The sequence below is a fragment of the Salvelinus alpinus genome, chromosome 30 (genome assembly GCF_045679555.1).
Source record: "Salvelinus alpinus chromosome 30, SLU_Salpinus.1, whole genome shotgun sequence".
Taxonomy (NCBI): domain Eukaryota; kingdom Metazoa; phylum Chordata; class Actinopteri; order Salmoniformes; family Salmonidae; genus Salvelinus; species Salvelinus alpinus.
This window is the reverse complement of record NC_092115.1, coordinates 37,730,149-37,752,692: the sequence shown is the minus strand read 5'-3', so window position 1 is coordinate 37,752,692 and position 22,544 is coordinate 37,730,149. Positions and strand designations below refer to the sequence as shown.

At 44.9% G+C, this 22,544-nt stretch overlaps 1 protein-coding gene across 2 annotated transcripts; it reads right to left on the bottom strand.

Moving 5' to 3' along the window:
* Positions 1 to 1,200: 1,200 nt before the first annotated feature.
* Positions 1,201 to 21,983, bottom strand: LOC139559758 (GTP-binding protein REM 2-like). Of its 2 annotated transcripts, none has more exons than XM_071376087.1 (6): positions 21,687 to 21,983; positions 19,721 to 20,036; positions 18,978 to 19,051; positions 8,677 to 8,854; positions 4,565 to 4,921; positions 1,201 to 3,379 (listed from the first exon to the last, which is right to left on the bottom strand). In XM_071376087.1, exons 1-5 carry the CDS (start codon positions 21,696 to 21,698, stop codon positions 4,596 to 4,598), a joined length of 906 nt encoding a protein of 301 aa, XP_071232188.1. In that variant the 5' UTR covers positions 21,699 to 21,983; the 3' UTR covers positions 1,201 to 3,379; positions 4,565 to 4,595. The 2 variants fall into 2 exon arrangements, with proteins under 2 accessions (XP_071232188.1, XP_071232189.1); XM_071376088.1 differs by having other exon boundaries at positions 3,269 to 3,379; positions 4,560 to 4,921; positions 21,687 to 21,845.
* Between the last annotated feature and the right edge of the window lie 561 nt (positions 21,984 to 22,544).

Here is a 22,544-nt window from a genome sequence, read left to right as displayed (position 1 = left end):
GTCTGTGACTTTGGCTGTGTACTCCCCTCGGAAAGGGAACATGATGTATGATGTTATTTTTGCCCACAAACAAGGGTAAAGCAGAAAGCCCTGTTCAATTCTGAGACACTCCACTGCTTTTGTAAGTGTTGGTACACCATGGGACAGTGGCAAATGCCAAGACACTTGTCCTTGATGAAGACTAATGGGCCAATAAAGTTCTGGAGGAGTACAACATTTTGACATTGGAGTTATCTCCCAAAGTGCTGAGGTTGTACTTTTGCTTGAAGAACTGACACAGCAGAAAATGTAACTAGGGCACATACCTGCCCTCAATAGCCTTTTTATAATATTTACAGAATACGCTTTTAGGATGACTTTATTTTACAAAGACATTACTAAACATTAGATCAGGGATGGGCAACTGGCGGCTCAGTCGGGGTCTCAACTTACTGTTGAGAGTTAGAACAGTAGAATACACAAGGTGTAATTTTGAAATTTGGTTGTGGATCAGCGGTTTTTCAATTGTCAGTTAGTCACTGACAGTCACTCAAATAACCATGTCAGCAAAAATGATTTACATTGGTAAGTTAGTATAGCCAGCTAGCTACACTTGTAGTAATCATATTCCGAATACCGACCAGGGCCCTGACCTCCTGACCCCATTGATTTTGTTAGTCACCCTCACTCAGTTATCATATAAACGTTGCATAAGTTATGGCAAAATGTGTAGAATTTCACAAAATTAGTTTTAAAATGGTAAAAATTTATAAAATTGCAGAAGATTTTCTGTAAAACGTTAATACTTCTGTCTGCCCCATGGCAAAATTAGTAGAATAGCATGAAATTTGGTATAAATTGAGAGAGAAAATAATCTCCACCCTATGGCAAAATGTGTAGAATACAAAAAAAGATGCAACATTTGCTTTAAAGATGCAACATTTTCTCAAAGCCCCATGGCAAATGTGTAGACATTAACTCTCCGCCTTCAAGACGGGGGCCAGTAAAATGTTTTGCCAGCGAGGTATAGGGGGGGGAACCAACCAAATCTCGCTTAGGGCCCCTAAAAGACTATGTCTGGCTACTGGTATAATTCATTTAGTTCCGCAAGATGAGTTCATCTTTTTTGTGGACCCCACCCCAATCAAAGTTGCCCATCCCTGCGTTAGTTTAACACTATTGTGTGAAACAAATGAGACAAGAACATATAACACTCATCAATGACGTCAAACAAAATGAATTTATTATCTTTCGAAAGACAAGAGTGTGTAATAATAGACAGTGACAAATGAGTGAGCATATGTAGCTAATGTATGTCAATGTAGTTGCCACACGCTGACAAGACATCCAAGCAACGTTTCCAGAACGCTTATTGTTGTGTTTGCCTGTGTGGCCAGCCCCCACAGTAATGCTCTGTTCTATGGTAGTTCATGTACAGGTAACTACCAAAATAAAAGGAAACTCTTACATAAATGAGGGATACAAAGTATATTGAAATCAGGTGCTTCCACACAGGTGTGGTTCCTGAGTTAATTATGCAATTAATATCCCCCATCATGCTTAGGGTCAGTGTTGTAGTACTCGAGTCCGATTTTCATGACTTGTGACTCAACTTGGACTCGACCATTGGTGACTCGGACTTGGACTCAACTTCTCGACCATTGGCAGCCTGGTCTCATAGACTAGACGTAACAAAGTAAACGTAAATTTGAGACACTCAAATTAGTATGATATGTTAGGTATGGTTACATAAGACAGAAGGTTACTTAAGGCAAAAATGAAAGGACGGTGATTGGTCGGGGTGGATGGGTGGGTGCATAACGCAAAAGTCTGGCAATTCAAAGATTGTGTGTTCAAATCTCATCATGGACAACTTTAGCATTTTAGCAACTTGAACGACTTGCTACTTTGCATGTTAACTAACCCTTCCCATAGCCTTAACCCTTTAACCCAACCCTTACCCTAACTCATAGCCTAGCTAACATTAGCCAGCTAGCTAACATTAGCCACAACAAATTGGAATTCGTAACATATCATATGAATTGGATGGGCCTCCAAAAATTAATACATACCATATGAAACGTAACATAGCATACTAAATGGGGAGTCTCAGATTTACATATAGAATAACACAAAATGATCTGAGACCAGGATGCCATTGTTGACTTGGACTCGCCTTCTTGTAACTTTGCACATGGACTGGATAGGCTACTATGAGAAGCAGAATATAAGTGGCACTAGGTGTGCAGAGCAGCGAGGATTCTGCTCTCTAGCAGTGGGAGGCATCAGCTTGTGAGCTGCGGGGGAGCAAGCGATGTTTGTGGGCAGTCAGGCTCCGCTCTGGCTCCGCTCATAGGCTACACATCGCGCAAGTGTCTCTCTTGCTTCCCTGTAACCACCAGCCTACTATTTAGCTCTGTCTGCTTTACCAAATTGAAAACAATAGTATTGAGTTTAATAGTAAAACAGTCCAGCTCTTTGTCTCTCTCTCTCCTAGACTATAGAAACGTAGGCCGTCTTTGAATTTGTCATCTTGCTCTACCCTCTCAAATTCCGCCCTGTATCCCATAGCCAGTCTCCCTTCAGTTCACTCTGCAATAAAAAAAACCTACACAAATGTCAGTGGGCGATAACAAAAAAAGTAGTTGAGAGCCTGACATACCATTCATTTATGTAGTAAATAAGTAGTGAAACACAGGTATTGAGTAGAAATTGTGAGGTAGTGATGAATAGTACATTAGTTGGGTTTCCACATGAGGGAGTGGCAATATACTGCCATCTGGTGGTGACTAGAAATACTTGCATAATAAGACCTATTATAAATTGGACGTAACTCGACCATTGGTGACTCGGACTCGAATTCAGCCATAGGGACTCAAGACTCGACCTCACAGGTTTAGTGACTCAACTACAACATTGGGCAAGTATAAAAATGCACATTTTTATACATGACCATTATTTTGGCTACTATTATTTTGGCTATCAAGATCAGTGATACAGTGTTTTCCACCACCATCAACAAAACACCAAATTATGGAATTCCTCGTAGAAGAACGATGTGACATCCCTCCAATAGAGTTCCAGACACTTGTAGAGTCTATGTCAAGGCGCATTTACGCTGTTCTAGCGGCTCGTGGTGGCCCAATGCCCTATTAAGACACTATTATCTTGGTGTTTCCTTTATTTTGGTAGTTATCCGTATATGCACATGTCCTGTATGTATGTAGTGTGTGTATACAATTTCAGCAGGTAAAAAAAACAACAATATAACATGAAACAGCCACAGGTAGTTGAGTCTCTCGTCATCTCCTCAACCCTCATCTTTGTCGGTCTTCCTGTAGCAACCCAACGTCCTCTGACTCAGCCAGGAGTTAGTTGAGTGGGTTCTGCCAGTCTGTGTCTGCACATAGGGACCAGAGTTTTCCCTGGTTAGGTTTTCAAGTCATGTGAACAGGAAAAACTCTGGGCCCTAGTTACAAGTATTGCTTCTTTTCATTTAGAGCTATTTACTTATCGCTAGGCTCTGCAGTAGCTGCATATATAGGTAGGGCCTGGAGTTTTTCCTGGTGAGGAAAAACTCCAGACCCTATTATAGGATCATAACTGAGTGCAGGGATGTTTACCATGGAGTCAGTGTAAAGGTGAGTGTAGTGGGATAGGTGGCCAGATTTCATATAACCACAAGACCTGAGTCTACATTTACTTTCAGAATAGCTACTGTAACATGACCCGCTCCAACCAAGTTCTCTTCTCTGTGGGGTTGCTGTAGAAAAAAAATATCCCAAATCTATACCTGATTTAAAGGGATTATGCAGCGACATGAAATCTGTTCTGAACCCACAGTATAAAAAGTGTATGGATGAGGCTTTTATAAAGGGCCTTGCATTGGAGATCACAGGGGGGGGGGGGGGGGGGGGGGTTGTCAGTATACTGTAGCTACCGGCCAATATGGGAATACAAGACATTGTTATTATTATATGAGCCTACGGGGGCAAGTCCTCTCTCTCTGCAACTCTATTCACTGTGTAACAACATGCTTTTAAAACAGGGACTATATAAGTCGGCTCTATTCAATCCGTATCGCGTTAGCGGAGACTGCATTCACGGTAAACGCTGCATCTGTCGGCTCAATCGGAAATGACCAATACATTTTGTAGCGCGCAATCTGAAACGCTCCAGCGATCCAGATTGAATACAGCCCTAGGTCTACGTTAGATCTCTATCAGTCTCTACATAATTAGACAGTACGTGCCTCGTGTGTGTGTGTGTGTTTATTTGACACTCATTATTTTCCTGCTTGCACAATCATTTCCCAATCCCCTTTTTCTTGATTCTTTCTCCAATGTGACTGTTTTTTCCCCCTCTACATTGCATAATGAGTCGACTAGTATTCATCTCATCCTGCTATTCTAATGACTTCACCTCTCGCACTCTCGCTCCCTAAGGTACAGCTTCATTTCTAACGGCCCCTCCCTCTCCATTGCTACACTTCTCACCATCCCCCGTCCCAGTTTGTCCCTCCATAACTCATCTCCCATCCTCTGTTTTCCTCAATTTTTCCCCCTCCCCTTTTCACACACCTCACCTCCTCTCTCTCTCTCGGTCCGTCTGATGTGTCACATTGCACTGAGGTCATGGCAGGAGCGTGATTTCTGTCGGAGGATCTTGCTGCCCCGGTGTCTGCTCATCACTCTGTACTGACCCCTGTCCCGGTCTCCTCGGCCGTAGGACCGCGGCACCAGGCCAGCCAGGAAGCGCTTGGCCTTGCTGGTCAGACTCTCCCTGCGCCCCGCCCCAGGGTCCCCCTCCGTCCAGCCCGGCCCAACGCAGTCTCCCCTGGCAGCCCTCACCGCTCCCTCCAGCAGCTCGGTGGTACCATGGTCCAGGGAGGCAGACAGCTCCAGATACTGGCATTCATACATCATGGCACTGGAGTGGGCCTCTGGAACAGGGAGAGATAGAGGGGTGGGGATGTAGAGAATAGAGATACCATGATAAGTCATGTTTAGTGGAAAGGAACAAATCTGATCAGATCAGCTGGGCTTATCCTAATATCTACTACATATAACTGATTGAATGGAGTCTCAACCTGATAAGAGTGAAATGAAAATAACATTGAATTGGAGCTGAGCTGAGGCAGGGATGAGCCACAATGAGATGAGAGCAACATGAGAACATAGTGTAGCGGTGGCAGTGGCTGGCTGGCGTGGAGGAGGAGATGTGAGGGTTGGCCACTGTTCTCTATGACTCAGCAGGGCTTCTGTGTCCCTCACAGCACTCCAACAGCAGACTCCCAGAGCAGGGATGCTACAAGGTAAGGTGAGCGAGAGAGGGGGAGAGAGGTGCAGCGACAAAGCGGGAGAGAGGGGGGTGGAGGAGAGCGCGAGAGGAAAAGATTGTCCCTGCACTCAAAGGAGGGAGAGAATACAGACTAAACAGCACACAGTATGATGACAACCTCGTAACTCCATTTTTTTGCCAATTTTCTTTTTTTGTTTGACATTTATTGACCAATAACATGTATTTACAATAGCTTCTGAGGTTACATTTCCTGAAAATGTTCTGTTTTGGAGACGAGGTTGTCATCAGTCAATGTGTAATTGTAACGGATGTGAAATGGCTAGCTAGTTAGCGGGTACGCGCTACTAGCGTTTCAATCAGTTACGTCACTTGCTCTGAAACCTAGAAGTAGTGTTGCACCTTGCTCTGCAAGGGCCGCGGCTTTTGTGGAGCGATGGGTAACGACGCTTTGTGGGCGACTGTTGTTGATGTGTGCAGAGGGTCCCTGGTTCGCGCCCGTGTCGGGGCGAGGGGACGCCGTAAAGTTATACTGTTACATTGGTGCCGTGACCCGGATCACTGGTTGCTGCGGAAAAGGAGGAGGTTGAAAGGGGGGTGAGTGTAACGGATGTGAAATGGCTAGCTAGTTAGCGGGTACGCGCTACTAGCGTTTCAATCAGTTACGTCACTTGCTCTGAAACCTAGAAGTAGTGTTGCACCTTGCTCTGCAAGGGCCGCGGCTTTTGTGGAGCGATGGGTAACGACGCTTTGTGGGCGACTGTTGTTGATGTGTGCAGAGGGTCCCTGGTTCGCGCCCGTGTCGGGGCGAGGGGACGCCGTAAAGTTATACTGTTACATAATGTGTAATCAAAGACGGTACGGCTTCACCCTCACTTGGAAAATGAATGAATAACATACTGTGTACTGTGACAGGAGAGAGAAAGAAACGTCACCGTGATTCCATCAATACATTTTATGACCGGCACCAATCTCAACCGCAAGCAGAATATGAATGATGAGTTGTCCACCAGCCAGGCAAGTTCACTTCCTTACTCATGCTTAAATATCAGCCAGGGAGTCAGGACTCAGAATACCATAGATAGATGGATACCAAAGGCCTGTCAGAATGCAAGGGTAAGAGAGATGTAGCATTTTTACTATTGCAGTTCTCTCAGATGGGGAATATGCTGAGTACATGGGTAAGGAGCAGTATCCTAAGAACAACCCTCCTCTCTCATTTCCCCTCTCTCTCTCTCTATTTATCTCTGTCGATCTCGCTGACTGCAGGCTGAACCCATGACTGAGCATGAGTTCATGCACAACAGACACCCTTCCACGTCTTATGGTGGGCTAGACAACCTATACTGAAATTTAAAAAAAGATTTCACCCAAAACAATAGGTCTCACACCCACACACACAACCATCCCCACTCAATCACTTTTATTCACATACTCCTGCACCAGCCCTTGTAGCATGGACATCCCAGGCATTTCTCCTCCCGGTTCATCCCCCTCATCACAGCTTTCCAGACAGCACAAGCAGTGTCACCCACACCACCCAGAGAGTAGGGAGAGGTGTGAGAATGTGGTTGCCGGCTGGTACTTTTAAGTGCGAGTCTGTGTGTGTGTGTGTGTGTGTGTGTGTGTGTGCGTGCGTGCTGGCAGAGGTACACGTGAAAGGCGTGCACACACACACACGTTAAGATAGTGATAGCCCTGTGCGCTAGAGAGATCATCCAAATAAAGTGGGGGAAGCCTCCAAAAACAACACAGAACAGGAGGCGAGGCACACAGCTGAAGTAACCCTGCAGGGGATGAGATAGGAGGGAGAGCTACGTGTCCATAAACACGTATACTTGAGCAATAAGGCCCGAGGAGGTGTGCGATATCGCCAATATACCACGGCAAGGGCTGTTCTTACGCACAACGCAATGCGGAGTTGCCCGAGGTGCCTTATTGCTATTATAAACTGGTTGCCAATGTAATTAGAGCAGTAAAAATCAAATGTTTTGTCATACCCGTGGTATACGATCCGATATACCATGGCTGTGGGCCAATCAGCATTCGGGTTCAGTGGGCCAATCAGCATTCGGGCTTGAACCACCCAGTTTATAAAAGTAGTTAGAGGTCACTGCTTTAATTGTGAACAGGTATGATGGGATAATAATAATAATAAAAGGAAAACAACAACTGGGGGGGGGGGTCGGTGTCCTATTTTCTGTTGATTACTGTAGGCTATGTGACTATGAGTTTTGCATTCTAATTACGGACGAGGTTACAGAGATATAGACATAGGCATTTACACTAGAATAGATTCATGTAGTTCCAGAATCAACTTTGTGCATCATGTCAGAATGGAACAATGGTTCGCAGAAACAAAAAGAAAAAAAAGAAAAGAAAAAAAAAGGTAGCCAACCTAATTCCCTGGCCCTAGAGAATGTGTGCTTTTCAATCCACTGGAAGCCATTTCGCAGTGAATCGCCGCGCCAAACTGGTGCTTATGGTTTCATTCGGTAACAATTACATTGTTATTGTTATCTGTCTCTACTTTGCGCTTTCTTCCACTGCAAACCAACCATTCCAGTGTTTTTAGTTTTTATTTTACTTGCTGTGTTGTATTTACTTCGCCACCATGGCCTTTTTATATTTTTATTTATTTATACATATATTTGTTTGCCTTCACCTCCCTTATCTCACCTCACTTGCTCACATTGTATATAGACTTATTTTTTTTCACTGTATCATTGACTATATGTTTGTTTTACTCCATGTGTAACTATGTGTTGTTGTATGTGTCGAACTGCTTTGCTTTATCTTGGCCAGGTCGCAATTGTAAATGAGAACGTGTTCTCAATTTGCCTACCTGGTTAAATAAAGGTTAAATAAAAAAAATAAAAAAAATAAAAAACCATGGGTCAATTTTTCTCCCACAAGGAGATTGCAATGGAAAACATTTATCTTCCCATAATGCTCCTCACAGCAGCCAGGAATTGATTTTTGGTGATCACAGATAAACTGGCTCTGGCTCTCAAATGGAAACACAGTTATAGGTGACAAATGGCATAATACAGAGGCAAGACAGACAGAGGAAAAGGGTAGAAAGCAGAAACCAATATTCATAGGAAAGCGAGGGAGCCATGCTGTGCTGAGTGTTACGAGGCACTGCCGGTTTTAAAATGAAAATGGTTGGGAAAGGGTGGGGGAGGGGGGCGTGTTCATTGCATCGACTAAGTATGTACTGCATCCATTTTTATGCAATACTGCATCTCTATGCATTGTACAAGATCCCCATGAGAATGGTGGTTCAAGGTGGAAAGGAGAGACCAGTAGATTGATAGGAGGTACATTATAAAACACTCTGGGCGCCCGAGTGACAACGGAGGGTGTTTTACAGTATAACGAGGGCGTCCTCCCTACCCTCTGTGCTGATCTCCCGAGAGCGGACGAGGTCACTCTTGTTGCCCACGAGGATGATGGGAGTGTGGGGCAGCGACTCCCTGAGGATGAGGCGGAGCTGGGCGGTGCGGTGGAAACTTCTCCTGTCTGTCACAGAGAACACCAGGACAACCACCTCACACTGCAGCGTGGACAGGTCCTACAAACACCAAAACACACACACACACAGAGAGACATTAATGACAATGATACACACTTCGTCACTGTCGGATGAAAACCTCATCTCCAAAACAGAAACTTTTCAGTGTGCATTTTTGTATTTACGTACTCTGCTGAGTGGACTGACAGGGGCTTTGTCCCAATTCCAAAACAACACGTTGCCCTTGTGAACTGGCTTCTGACCCTTTTAGCAGTGTCCTCTTCCCACTGAAACACTGTTTCACTGGGCTTCCATTAATGTCTCCCTCCCTCTAGTCAGTATAGAGTCAGTTATAGTATGCTTTGGCTCTGAAGGAAAGGCCTCTCAGATTCATTCAGGCACACAGGAGAGGAGCTGCCTTCCCCCCTCTCCTAACCCACCATAGCCAGCCATGTCTGCCTGTGTCTGTTTCTGTCTGTGTGCCCTACATCCACACGACCCTGAAGACGAATTTCAGCCCTCTGGAGAGTCTCCGCCTGAAAAATTCACAGCTCCCCACGAGCCAAAGAGGATTGCACCCCCACAGCAGGAAATCCATGGTCTCCGGAACCCACTCCATCTCTCTCTGGAGGAGAGGGGAGCTAGTGGCGCGGAAGTGAGCCTGGCCACCTGTCACCTTCTGGGCTGGGCGCGGGGGACGAGGAGGGGGAGCAGAACTACCAGGCTTTGTGGAGGGAGAGACAGACACTAATCTTTGTAAGCAGCGAAGAGAAACACGGCCACGTCACAGATCGATTGGCGGCGTCATGACGGAGAGCACTCCAGAGTAACTGTGACAACGTAAAAGGGCTTTCCATCAGAGGGATGCTTGCTAACTCAACACTGTTTGTCCTCCTTTAGTCAGTCAGCTCCTCTCTCTTCTGTTTCACTGCTGCGGCCCAGGCCATCTGTCAGGGCACACAGCCTTCGCCTCACACACACGTGCGAGTACACACACGTGTACTACCCTCTCACATGCACACACCCATAAACATTAGGCGAGCTTGTGAGAGTCAGTTAACTTGTCACTTAGCGTATGTCACCATATATTATTCAACTCCTGAGTAAAAGCCGTCAACAGCAACCTGACATGTATAATATAATGTAATCGCTTTATAAATGCCTCCCAGACAGTGTCATTGCCTGTATTCTCCTCCTGTGTCAAACTATAAACTCTGTAGCACTATAAATCTATTTGCCCTAAAGCCACTTCTTTACAAAAAACAAGATGAGTTATCAGAGCTCAACGTAGAGCAGCTTACAGCCTGAACTTGGAAATCAGTTCAGGAATCTCATCTCATAACATCTAAAACACACACACCCTTTCCCGGAACACAAACAGGGACTGGGATTAAAGAGAAACTAACCCTAAAAACCAACTTTTCCTCTTGAAAATGGTCTATGTGGCATGGCTGAGTCAGAAACATTTATTGGTGTGTAAACATTTACTACAAAGTGTATATAGGATCATTTTGGTCATGAAGTCAGTCTCGAGACCAAACTAGCCAGTTATAGCATATTGTGTTGTAGGACAGCTGCGCTGACTCAAGACCGGGCATTTAACTGGCAGTTGATACCGTTTCCACAGTAACATGTCTTTACAAATCAAAGTGTATTGGTCCCGTACACAGTTTAGCAGGTGTTAAAGTCGTGCAGTGAAATGCTTATGTTACTAGCTCCTAACAATGCAGTCAAATGTCAAACAATTAAAATGTAAAGAAAATTACAAAGAAAAAAAGGCAAGAAATCAAGAATGGCAGGAACAAATCCAATTAACAAATCCAAATAGCAGCAGTATCAAAATGCAATCTATACATATGACACCAGGGGGATTTACACAAGATAAACTAAGAATGGTATGTACAGCAGTAGTTATATTAGAGAGAGCTGTCAAGAATCCAGTATATAAATAAACTCAGAAAAAAAAACATCCTCTCACTGTCAACTGCGTTTATTTTCAGCAAACTTAACATGCGTAAATATTTGTATGAACATAAGATTCAACAACTGAGACAAACTGAACAAGTTCCACAGACATGTGACTAAAAGAAATTGAATAATGTGTCCCTGAACAAAGGGGGGGGGGGGGGTCAAAATCAAAAGTAACAGTCTGGCCACCAGCTGCATTAAGTACTGCAGTGTTTCTCCTCCTCATGGACTGCACCAGATTTGCCAGTTCTTGCTGTGAGATTTTACCCCACTCTTCCACCAAGGCACCTGCAAGTTCCCCCGACATTTCTGGGGGGAATGGCCCTAGCCCACACCCTTCGATCCAACAGGTCCCAAACGTGCTCAATGGGATTGACATCCAGGCTCTTCACTGGCCATGGCAGAACACTGACATTCCATTCTTGCAGGAAATCACACACAGAACGAGCAGTATGGCTGGTGGCATTGTCATGCTGGTCATGTCAGGATGAGCCTGCAGAAAGGGTACCACATGAGGGAGGAGGTTGTCTTCCCTGTAACGCACAGCGTTGCGATTGCCTGTAATGACAAGCTCAGTTTGATGATGCTGTGACATACCACCCCAGACCATGATGCACCCTCCACCTCCAAATCGATCCCACTCCAGAGTACAGGCCTCGGTGTAATGCTCATTCCTTCGACGATAAACGCGAATCCGACCATCACCCCTGGTGAGACAAAACCGTGACTCGTCATTGAAGAGCACTTTTTGCCAGTCCTGTCTGGTCCAACGACGGTGGGTTTGTGCCCATAGGGGACGTTGTTGCCGGTGATGTCTGGTGAGCACCTGCCTTACAACAGGCCTACAAGCCCTCAGTCCAACTTCTCTCAGCCTATTGCAGACAGTCTGAGCACCGATGGAGGGATTGTGCGTTCCTGGTGTAACTCTGGCAGTTGTTGCCATCCTGTACCTGTCCTGCAGATGTGATGTTCGGATGTACCGATCCTGTGCAGGTGTTACATGTGGTCTGCCACTTTGAGGACATTGAGCTGTCCGTCCTGTAGCGCTGTCTTAGGCGTCTCACAGTACGGACATTGGAATTTATTGCCCTGGCCACATCTGCAGTCCTCATGCCTCCTTGCAGCATGCCTAATGCACGTTCACCCAGATTAGCAGGGACCTGAGCATATTTCTTTGGATGTTTTTCAGAGTCAGTAGAAAGTTTTCACAACTGTGACCTTAATTGCCTACCGTCTGTAAGCTGTTAGTGTCTTAACGACCACTCCACAGGTGCATGTTCATTAATTGGTTATGGTTCATTGAACAAGCATGGGAAACAGTGTTTAAACCCTTTACAATGAAGATCTGTGAAGTTATTTGGATTTTTACGAATTATCTTTCAAAGACAGGGCCCTGAAAAATTGACATTTCCTTTTTTGCTGAGTTTACATATGCGGCGTGTGTATAAACAGTGTAACAAAAATACTAGTTGCCATACTAGGGGGTGATGCAGCCCGACAGAATGCCCTCAATGGTGCGTCTGCAGAGGGTCTTAGGGGCCATGACTCATTTATTTAGTCGCCTGAGGTTGTAGAGGCGCTGTTGCACCTTCTTCACCACAATGTCGGTGTGGCGAGACCATTTCAGGTCCTCAGTGTGTGCACGCTTAGGAACGTGAAGCTTTTGACCCTGCAGCTATCATCAAGCTATGCTAGCTAGCTGCTGTCAGCTTGGCTAAACACCAAGTCAGCGCAGGCTTTAGCCTACAAATAGAACTGAATTAGGGCGGCAGGTAGATGAGCGGTTAAGAGCGTTGGGCCAGTAACCCAAGGCTTCAATCCCTGAGCCGACTAGGTCAAAATACTGTTGATGTGCTCTTGAGTAAGGCACTTAATGCTAATTGCTCAGGATAATCAGATAAATGATTAAAATGTAGCTGACCATCTTGAGATGGCGAGAAAGTAAGGAGGGGAAAGGTCCTCAACTTCAAAACTTTGTTCTCTCCATAACAAAGCTATCTTAGATTACCTTACCTCACTGTACTCACTACTGTCCTTGTTTGTTGTGATTTAATGGCAACGACAAACCCAAGAAACACCCACATCAAACACCCATAAGCCAACTCGTTTGGCTTCAGCAGTGACACTGGATATAATGACTAGATGCTTCTCAAGCTCCCGCCTATTCCTCTCTTTGGATTGGTTGACACATCTCGTTATTTGAATACGTTTTTGAATATTTGATGAGGGGGGTGTTGACATCAACCGCCTGTATTCAACGGAGAGTGAGATGCTATGCTAGCCTCATGAATATGGATAGACCTTCTCGAATTTCAACAGGGACAACTCTGATAAAGTGTTTTTTCCTCAAGGTCGCCGGGATGTCATGTGCATCACACTTATGTCAATACCCTCGTAACAACCTAAGCATTACGAAAATTCTATTAGATCAAATAAGCCTGACGTAAGCGTGACTAAATTCGACTTTCTCATTGCCGCCCATATAAAAACTCCTCACTTGCTTAATAATTCATGATCTGCTCAACAGGATTTTGGGGCGGAGTAAACCTTCTCGCTTCGCCTCTTCCTCTCTGGCTTCAGTTATGGCCGCTAGCATTTCTTAATGACCAAGCTTGGAAACAAGGCCAAATTAGAAAGTTCAGTCGTTCTTTAAAGAAGACGAAAAAAAGAATCAGTCCAGGGTCCAGATCGTCCAGCACCACAAGAGAATAGTGACAGAATTAAATAGATCAAGAGAAAGATGAATGGAGCGGGAGAGAGAGAGGAGCGGAGATAGATTGGCCCAGAGACCTTCCTCTGGTTGAGGAGTCAAAATCTGATAATTGGATGTAACTCTTTAGTGGAGCTGAGTTGGTTTCTTGGGGCTGCGTCGAGGCACCACACCCCTCCGGGCTGACATTAGAGGCCAGCTCCGGCCGTACACACACACACGTAGCATAGACACACAACAATAGATACCGACCGCTCTATACAGACACACATAAGACTGCTCTACATACACAAATATACAACGCCACAAACTGACCTCGTCACACAACACCGCAGAACTGCCGCCTCCCTTCACAAATACACAACGATATAGACTGATCTTTCACTACACAAATACGCACAACAAGAGACTGATAAATATACACAACGATGCAGACCGACTTCTCTACACAAACAAAAACAAATGCAGAATGACCAGTCTACACAAATGCACAACAGCCGGTCACAACAACCAGTCTACACACACACACAAAGAACAGAATGACCTGTCTACATAAATACACAACAGTGCAGTCTAACAAATATACACACTACTGTAAAGACAAATATCTCCACACAAATACCTGTACACACCACTGTACACTGACCTCTCAATATAGACATAAAACACATCCCAAAATTCTTACTAGAAAATACAATTTTACACACCAAAAAGCCCTCCACAAATAAACACACCATCTAAAAACCACACACATCCTCGTCTCCTTACAAAACCGCTAATACACTATATATACAAAAGTATGTGGACACCCCTTCAAATTAGTGGATTTGGCTATTTCAGCCACACCTATTGCTGACAGACGTATAAAATCGAGCACACAGCCATGCAATCTCCACAGACAAACATTGGCCTTACTGAAGAGCTCAGTGACTTTCAACGTGGCACCGTCATAGGTTGCCACCTTTCCAACAAGTCAGTTTTCTGCCCTGCTAGAGCTGCCTCAGTCAACTTTAGGTGCTGTGATTGTGAAGTGGGAACGGCTAGGAGCAACAACATCTCAGCCGTGAAGAGGTAGGCCACACAAGCTCACAGAACGGAACCGCCGAGTGCTGAACCGCATACACATTTTATGGCCTCGGTTGCAACACTCACTACCGAGTTCCAAACTGCCTCTGGAAGCATCGTCAACACAATAAATGTTTGTCAGGAGCTTCATAAAATGGGTTTCCATGGCCGAGCAGCCGCACACAGGCCTAAGATCACCATGCGAAGTGTCGGCTGGAGCAGTGGAAATGCGTTCTCTGGAGTGATGAATCACGCTTCACCATCTGGTTTTGGAGGATGCCAGTAGAATGCTACCTGCCCTAATACATAGTGCCAACTGTAAAGTTTGGTGGAAGAGGAATAATGGTCTGGGGATGTTTTTCATGGTTCGGGCTAGGCCCCTTAGTTCCAGTGAAGGGAAATCTTAACGCTACAGCATACAACGACATTGCAGACGATTCTGTGCTTCTAACTTCCTTTCCTGTTTCAGTATGACAATTACATTTACATTTAAGTCATTTAGCAGACGCTCTTATCCAGAGCGACTTACAAGTTGGAATGCCCCCGTGCACAAAGCGAGGTCCAAACAGAAATGGTTTGTCGAGATCGGTGTGGAAGAACTTGACTGGCCTGCACAGAGATCTGACCTGAACCCCATCAAACACCTTTGGGATGAATTGGAACGCCGACTGCGAGCCAGACCTAATCGCCCAACATCAGTGCCCAACCTCACTAATGCTCGTGGCTGAATGGAAGCAAGTCCCCGCAGCAGTGTTCCAACATTTAGTGGAAAATCTTCCCAGAAGAGTGGAGGCAGTTATATCAGCAAATTAATTCCATATTAATGCCCATGATTTTGGAATGAAATGTTCAACTAGCAGGTGTCCACATACTTTTGGTAATGTAGCGTATATACTGGCTTACTACAACTGACCTCAGAGTCCATCCAGGATTTTCTAGTATAACTATTTAATAGTTATTAAATAATTATGGACACCTCCTGCAGACAGACAGTGTATTTTGAGAGGCTGACTTGTGTAGTAATTAATGGCTCCACACTGAGATCCATTCACTCACAGCTGGCTCAGCCCTCCAGCATGGAGAAAGCCTGGTGGTGAATACAGGTGAAACTAGCCTGTTATTAGAGAGAGGAAGTCCTAGAGAGTCAACCCAGAGCCATCAAAACACCTTGGCTCCTCCCATTGACCATGATAGATGGTGGCTGATTGGCTGTGGTGTACACAGAACGACCAACGGTACAATAAATGTAACATGTACAGAGGAAATCCTCGGCCGGTCAGGTCACAGCCAAGCATGCGCTGGCTATTTTAGGAAGCTGGATGACTTATTTAAGCCATTCTTCTGCCTGACGTCAACAGCACTCCAAGTCCCATGGCTAGCTGAAGAGAAACTCGGAGAGCCGCTGTGTGTGTGTGTGTGTACGCAGTAAAATCTTCTGTGATGATGTGGCTGTGAGGGCTGCCTAGTGTGAGACTCGGTTGCTTTGACATGGAAGCTGCAACTTGAGTAGCAGCTGGTGTGAATCAGCTGGGAATCAAGGAACAATATACAGTAGTTATCTATTTGTTGACTATAATTAGCTTGGTTATGAAGAGGTACTGTACATGAAGCTATAATAAAACCAGTGTTTTCCCCGGGGAGCCAGAAGCTTTGTAGCCCAATGCTTCTACATGATTTGACCCATGAGGGGGGATTTGTTCAGTCCACTGGTCACCATGGTAACCTGGGGAGGGTGGGGCACCCATGGATAAGGGGACTAGCTAGGGACTCGGGAGCTAGTCAAAATCCTCTGGGGTCATTGCACACTGCACACACACACTGCTCTACTCTGCTGCTCCTGTCAGTGTCAAGGGTCATTTGATTTGATGGGCAGCTTGTCGTGGCGCAAGCATAAGCAGGGAAAGGAGGGTGTGGGTGGGTGTGTTTGAGTGACAGTGCGCGTGTGTGTGTGTGCGTGCGTACGTGTCTATGAGTGTGTGTTGGGGGAGAGGGAGCTGGTCCAGTCCCCTCTCGCTCTCTGCTGCTGCTGGGCTGGAGCGGCTCCAAATCCCGCTGGCTTGCTTATGTTGCCATGGCTTAATACCAGCACTTGCATTAGCACGCAGAGAATAACAAATGTAATTGACTTTCAGAGAGAGTTAACTTGAACAAAAAAGGGGTCAGTTCTGAGTATGACAGGGAGAACACGAAAGAGAGGGGGGCGTGAGAAAAGAGGGGGAGATGGATTTTGAGATGACGACACAGCTGTAGGAAAGAGGTCAACTTGGGAAGAGATAGTGAGGAGAAAGAGAGAGAGGTACTGGAGAAAGGGAGATCAGACAGTTATAAAGAAGTGAAAGATATTGAGAAATGCCTTTAAATGGAGTTCCCCTGAGCTAGGTTTAAATAATTCAGACTCAGTAAACCAAGGAGGACTCCTGAGGGGTATCCTACAATGCAAGCTAGATCTACTGAGGGTTTTTGTAAAGGTAGTCAGCTTCAGTTAGCTTCACATTCCAGCTAAGGCTTCATCCATATTACGATGGTGGATATTGCTCATCCACCTATCGCTTGTAGCTGCGTGTGCATGTCGCACGTGGCTAGTTGAACGCCAAACTCTTCATTGAGACAATGCTGAACCTTCAATCCATGAGCGAGTCAGTGCCAAAATCTAGGTGAAAGAACAATGATCTTGCAAATTCAGCAGGCTAGTGTGTGAAACAGGCTTTAAGGGCCTTCTTTATTTTATTACTTATTGGTAGACCCCTTTCCTGCAGTCAATGACCAAACGCGCCATCTAGTGGCCTCATGGGTGGAATGTCATGAATACTTTTCATAATTGCATAGTTAATCAAATCTAGTGTTTCTATGTCAAACAGTTTTGTCATATTCCAGTCTTCTGTGATGTATATAACGTGTCATATTGGGATTCAAAATGTAATATTTAAACTCTAGATCTGACATGGTACAGGTTTCTTTTTTTAAAGCCCATAACCATGTGAGTGAGGCGTATACTTTTGTTCCAAAGTAGATTTTTTAAGACTACCAAGAATCACTCTGTGTGACCCTGATTTAGCCCACTGCAGTCAAAAGGTTAATGCCGTCTTGTGTGCTTAGCAATGCACCTTCCCCTCTCTTTCTTCCCATCGATACAATAGTTGTATTAAGTCATACAAAAGTTTTACTGTGCATGAAGTTTCAAATGCATTCTGTCTTTACTAAATGTGTAATGTGATAGGCATTTTAACAACACTATTAAAAAAAAATTAAAACGTGTGATTAATAAAATATGTAATCGCTCGTCTTCCTCAAATGAAGGGGAAGATGGCGCAATCTTCGCGAGAGGGACGGAATCTGATTTTATTGGCGCTCAACTCTCGGCTCAGACAACTTCATTCAGGATAAATGGAGTCAGCCCTGAGCTAGACCTGCTATCCCGAGTTGACAAAAGTTACGTAGCTAACTCCTCAAACCATAGGGCTCTGGACTTCTGGTAGAGAGACAGACTAGGGGCTCGATTCAATCCGTATTCGCAGAAGTTCAGTGCTATAGCGCAATTGAAATGTAAAGGCAATGTTCCCGCGTTCGCAGTCTGCATTCACGGTAAACGCTACATATGACAGAAATTACCTTTAAAATTCCAATCGTGCTATAGCGCGGAACTTCCACGATACGGATTGAATTGAGCCCTAGGTCACGTGGCTGTATACATAGCACTGCACTGACTGTACCATCATCACAGAAGGCCATTACATGGTTAATATTAAACTATTACAGTGTACTTCATCATAATGAAATCCTCAGTGACACACACACACCACATAACACAGATGAGCCTTAGAGCAGCTGTGCTCCTCTGGCCTCATTAAAATTCACTGAATACGACAAAACATCTCATTCAAATTGTGCCTATAGAGAGGATTGCACACATTCATGCCGTTTGTAATAGGTAAATGAAGAGAACTGGCATGACCGCCCTACAAATATCTGCATCAAATCACAGGAATGAAAGCAATTAAACATTTTTGTAAAAGTTACCATTTTTTAAATAAAAAGGGATAATATAAAAACCTGTCTGCCACTGCCTCAAGGTGGCCACACACACAAGTAGGGTTGGAAAATTCTTTCAACTTTCAATAAATTCCCAGAATAAGGAGGGAATAAATTGGAAATCCGGTACCCTCCAACCAGCATTTCTGGAAGCCCAAGGATTTTCACTTAAAGTTCCCGGAATTCTGCAACCCTACGCACGCACCCACACACTCTTCCTGGCATTTGAAAGATTTCGAAAAAACGACTTTTCCATTTAAAATACAGCAGCGTGAACAGGAATACAGGCAAAGTGAATTGCATTCGGAGAGAAAGAGACAGAAAGACCAAGACAAGACAGTATGGAGAGGTGGTACAACACATACACATGAATAGAAAGTCAGTCAGTGTAGTGTGCCACAAATAGCTCACCTGTTTCCAGTTGTCATAAATGATGACTGAACTCTCCTCATCGTCAACTGACACCGTGCGCTCGTAGCCTTCTCCTGGAAACAAACATGCTCGTCACAAACACACACGTCAACATAGTGACACTCAAAACACAAGCTCATAAATGCTTTGAGGTGAATATACAGTACAGGGAGTCATTCAGCCCATTTTGACTGGTCCAGTTAACCTGGGCCCATACCTGGTATTACACAATGACAGCCTGAGGAGTTGTCCCAGATCTGGAACAAGGTTATTGTAGACTACAGTAGGGTGGCCCACATAAAAACATTGAGGTTACAGAAAGAGGTAAACACTAGAAAACAACTCGACTCTCCAAGCAGCCTAGGATCTACATCCTGTGTGGACTGCCTCTTCATGACATGTCTCTGGCAGCACCTCCTACAGAGCAGTGTGCCCATCACTTTTCTGGTGCATTGATTGATTGATTGAGTATTTGGCCCAAGACTGGTGTTATCATTACCCTGACCTTCAAGACAGCATAATGACACACCGTGCTGACGAATGGTGGTTGGTCTTGTTATCGCTCAGCCTTGAGTGCACTCAAATGGGAAAAGTAACTTTCAATATCACGACTCAGATTGGTGTTGCTCTTTTGTGGCAGCTGACATTAGGTAATTGACATAAAGTAGATACAATGTGCACACTGCACACACACTCCAACGCGCAAGCACGCACGACACACACACACCACAGAATAACTTTACCACAGGCTGTTTCAGAGTCCACAGATAGTGAGCTGTCTGACAGTCCAGCCAGGGCCAGAGAGAGTGCTGATTTTCCAACCCCATTCTGCCCAAGTAGTACGATCCTTAAAGCACTCCCATGATACCCCTCCGGCGCTTGACTAAATGATTCATCCCGGCAAAGTGCGTCACTGATTGGCAGCGTGGCCGGTTCGTCAATCCCTGGTATCCAGTCATGGTCCTCTGATACAGCCTCCTCCCGCCTCAGCTGGTGCTTGATTGGTAGAGGTGTGCTTCCTCTTCTCAGAGGGGGAGCGGTGGTGAGAAACATACTGTACTGAGAGAGACAAGAATGGCAGTGAGTAAAAGACAGGAAAGGTAGTGAGTACGCACCCCAATGGACATGACCCTCATGCGAATGAAGCTGAGAGCATGTTAACACAGGAGAGGAAGTGTTACATGTGACAAAAATAGTTGATACAGTAGGCCTTCTACTACGGAGACAAGGACTGGGAGAGAGAGAAAGAGAGAGTGTGTGTGTGAGAGGGAGAGAGATGAAGCAAGAGACAGAGAGAGATCAGAGAGAGAGGTAATATACTATGTAAAAGGGGTGGTACTGTACAGCAGGACTTCCCATACGCCATCCCCTATGACTTCACAGCTGATTCAAATAACCCACCTTTAATTATTTGAATCATCTGTGTAGCGGTAGGAAACCCTGCTGTGCAGCTTAGTGACTGACGGGACTCTGGGATGCATTAGCAGAAAATAGGTCAAAACATGAATGTCTATGACCCCTCCTCCCTCCCATCCTTGCATGTCACACACACACACACACACACACACACACACACACACACACACACACACACACACACACACACACACACACACACACACACACACACACACACACACACACACACACACACACACACACACACACACACACACACACACACACACACACACTTCACTGCCCTCTGATTTCAACAATAACACTTAGGAGAACACTGCCAACAGTCCGCCTTAAACAAAAGCATTGCTGGGAGCGCTCTGGGTGTATACAGCACCAGGTCAGTCAGATGACCTCCATCAATATTAATACAGCAATTAGTCTAGGTGGAGCACTCACACTGAGCCAGCAACCAGCCAGGAGCAGGTGTGCCTGTGGCTGAGTGAGAGGCTCCACTCCTCTCAGTGACACACAGGGAGAGAGAGTGTACTGCTGGACTCAGCCACATAACCAATTAGACTAATTGAAAGGGTCTAATTAATTAATCATGGTCAAGGAGAAGCAGGGGAGGGATAAAGAAAGACACAGAAGATTGTGTGACAAGGGTGAGGGGAGCATGTCATCAGTTAATCTCACCCGGACTGACTGACAGGTGATAACTAGGGTAAACAGTAAAACACAGACAACAACAATTATTATAGTACAGTAAAGGCAATGCTGTGTTGCTATATTAATATTATCACTGTAGAACGTCAATTAGCCTACTCTTGCTTCTAGGCTACTATGGTGTTTCCCCTAAAGTGCAATAAATTAGGCCCACTATTATTTCACCCACTGGTGTTCACATTTCAATTGCAGTGTTGGAATTTCACATTTAGAGTAATTATACTGCAACATAATAATAATAACACTAATTAGATACATTTATTCTAAAAGACAGAAGAAAAAAAAAAGACTAATTGATGTAGGTCCTACATACTGTACATTTCACAACTGAGTGTCCGCATCTTTTGAAGACGACAGACGAGGGGGATGGAGTGAGTTGTGAACATAAACAAAGTGCCAGCGTGCTACTAGAATGCTAGCCTACTTATTGCGAGGCTCTTTTCTTGAGTCTTTCCACTAAAGAGGATGTGTAGCCTACACCGCAATTGTGTGTAATAATTCAATATCTCCTACTGAACTTAAAGAAAACGTTTGGCGCACGTAAACAGCGAGGTGATGCTGGAAGAAAAAGGTATGTCACCTTACCTGGTCAGTCATCGTGTTCAATTCTTCCTCTATTTTTCAGAAAGAAAGTGTTTAACTGCGACCACCACTATCTATGTCAAGTCATTTGCGATCGCACCTAACTAGTGTGTCTCGACAGTCACAACGGGAAGTATAGATGCGGGTGAACAAAAGAAGCGCATCTAATGTCAATTAACATTGCGAAACCATTTCCCGGTGCAATTAATTCCTCCGGAAACCCCTTGGTCTCGATGTGTAGATTTTAATTTAAGAACAATGCAACGCATGTGTCTAGGTGGCCTGCCCTACACCTGCTTCTGGGGGTGTTATGAATAAGCGGCTTTTCTCGCGCACCAAAAAAAACCTTTAGCACGCCCCCTCCTCATCCCCTCCTCTTGTCCCACGCCCAATAATGCGCTCCAGTGTGTACCTGAGTTGCTCTCTCTCTCTCCTCTTTCTCTATTTTACTATAATAAATATGCATCAGGGACGCGTCCTTGACTAAAGTCTTGGCTGTCACTGCCGGCATTACTCATGCATAAAAAAGCAGGCACAACCTGACCGCTCTCCCAAAACAATCTGCCGCCGTTGATTGCTCGAGCCGCTAGAGGGAGGCAAAGTACAATTTTCTGAAGAATGTTTGTGATGGTAATGGAATAGCGTTTTCATGCTCCAAGCAACATCTGAATGTAATGAATTGCTCTGATATGGTGACTGTGAAATCATATGAACCTATTGGTTCTCATCCGTTGGATGTTAGAAGCTGCATCAATTTACAATCATAGTATTTATGACTGTGTCATTCAGGGGTTTAACTACAATGGTCTGTCCATGACCTTATAACCTTATAGTGGTTTGTACTCCCATGACTCACCCTGT

Bases quoted from the DNA above. Each gene is read 5' to 3' on its own strand.
- LOC139559758 (XM_071376087.1), bottom strand. The intron at 8,855-18,977 runs GTGAGCTATTTG...TGGTGTTTGTAG, and splicing joins TTTATGACAACTGGAAACAG to GACCTGTCCACGCTGCAGTG. The intron at 4,922-8,676 runs GTAGGGAGGACG...TCCCTGTTCCAG, and splicing joins TCGGGAGATCAGCACAGAGG to AGGCCCACTCCAGTGCCATG.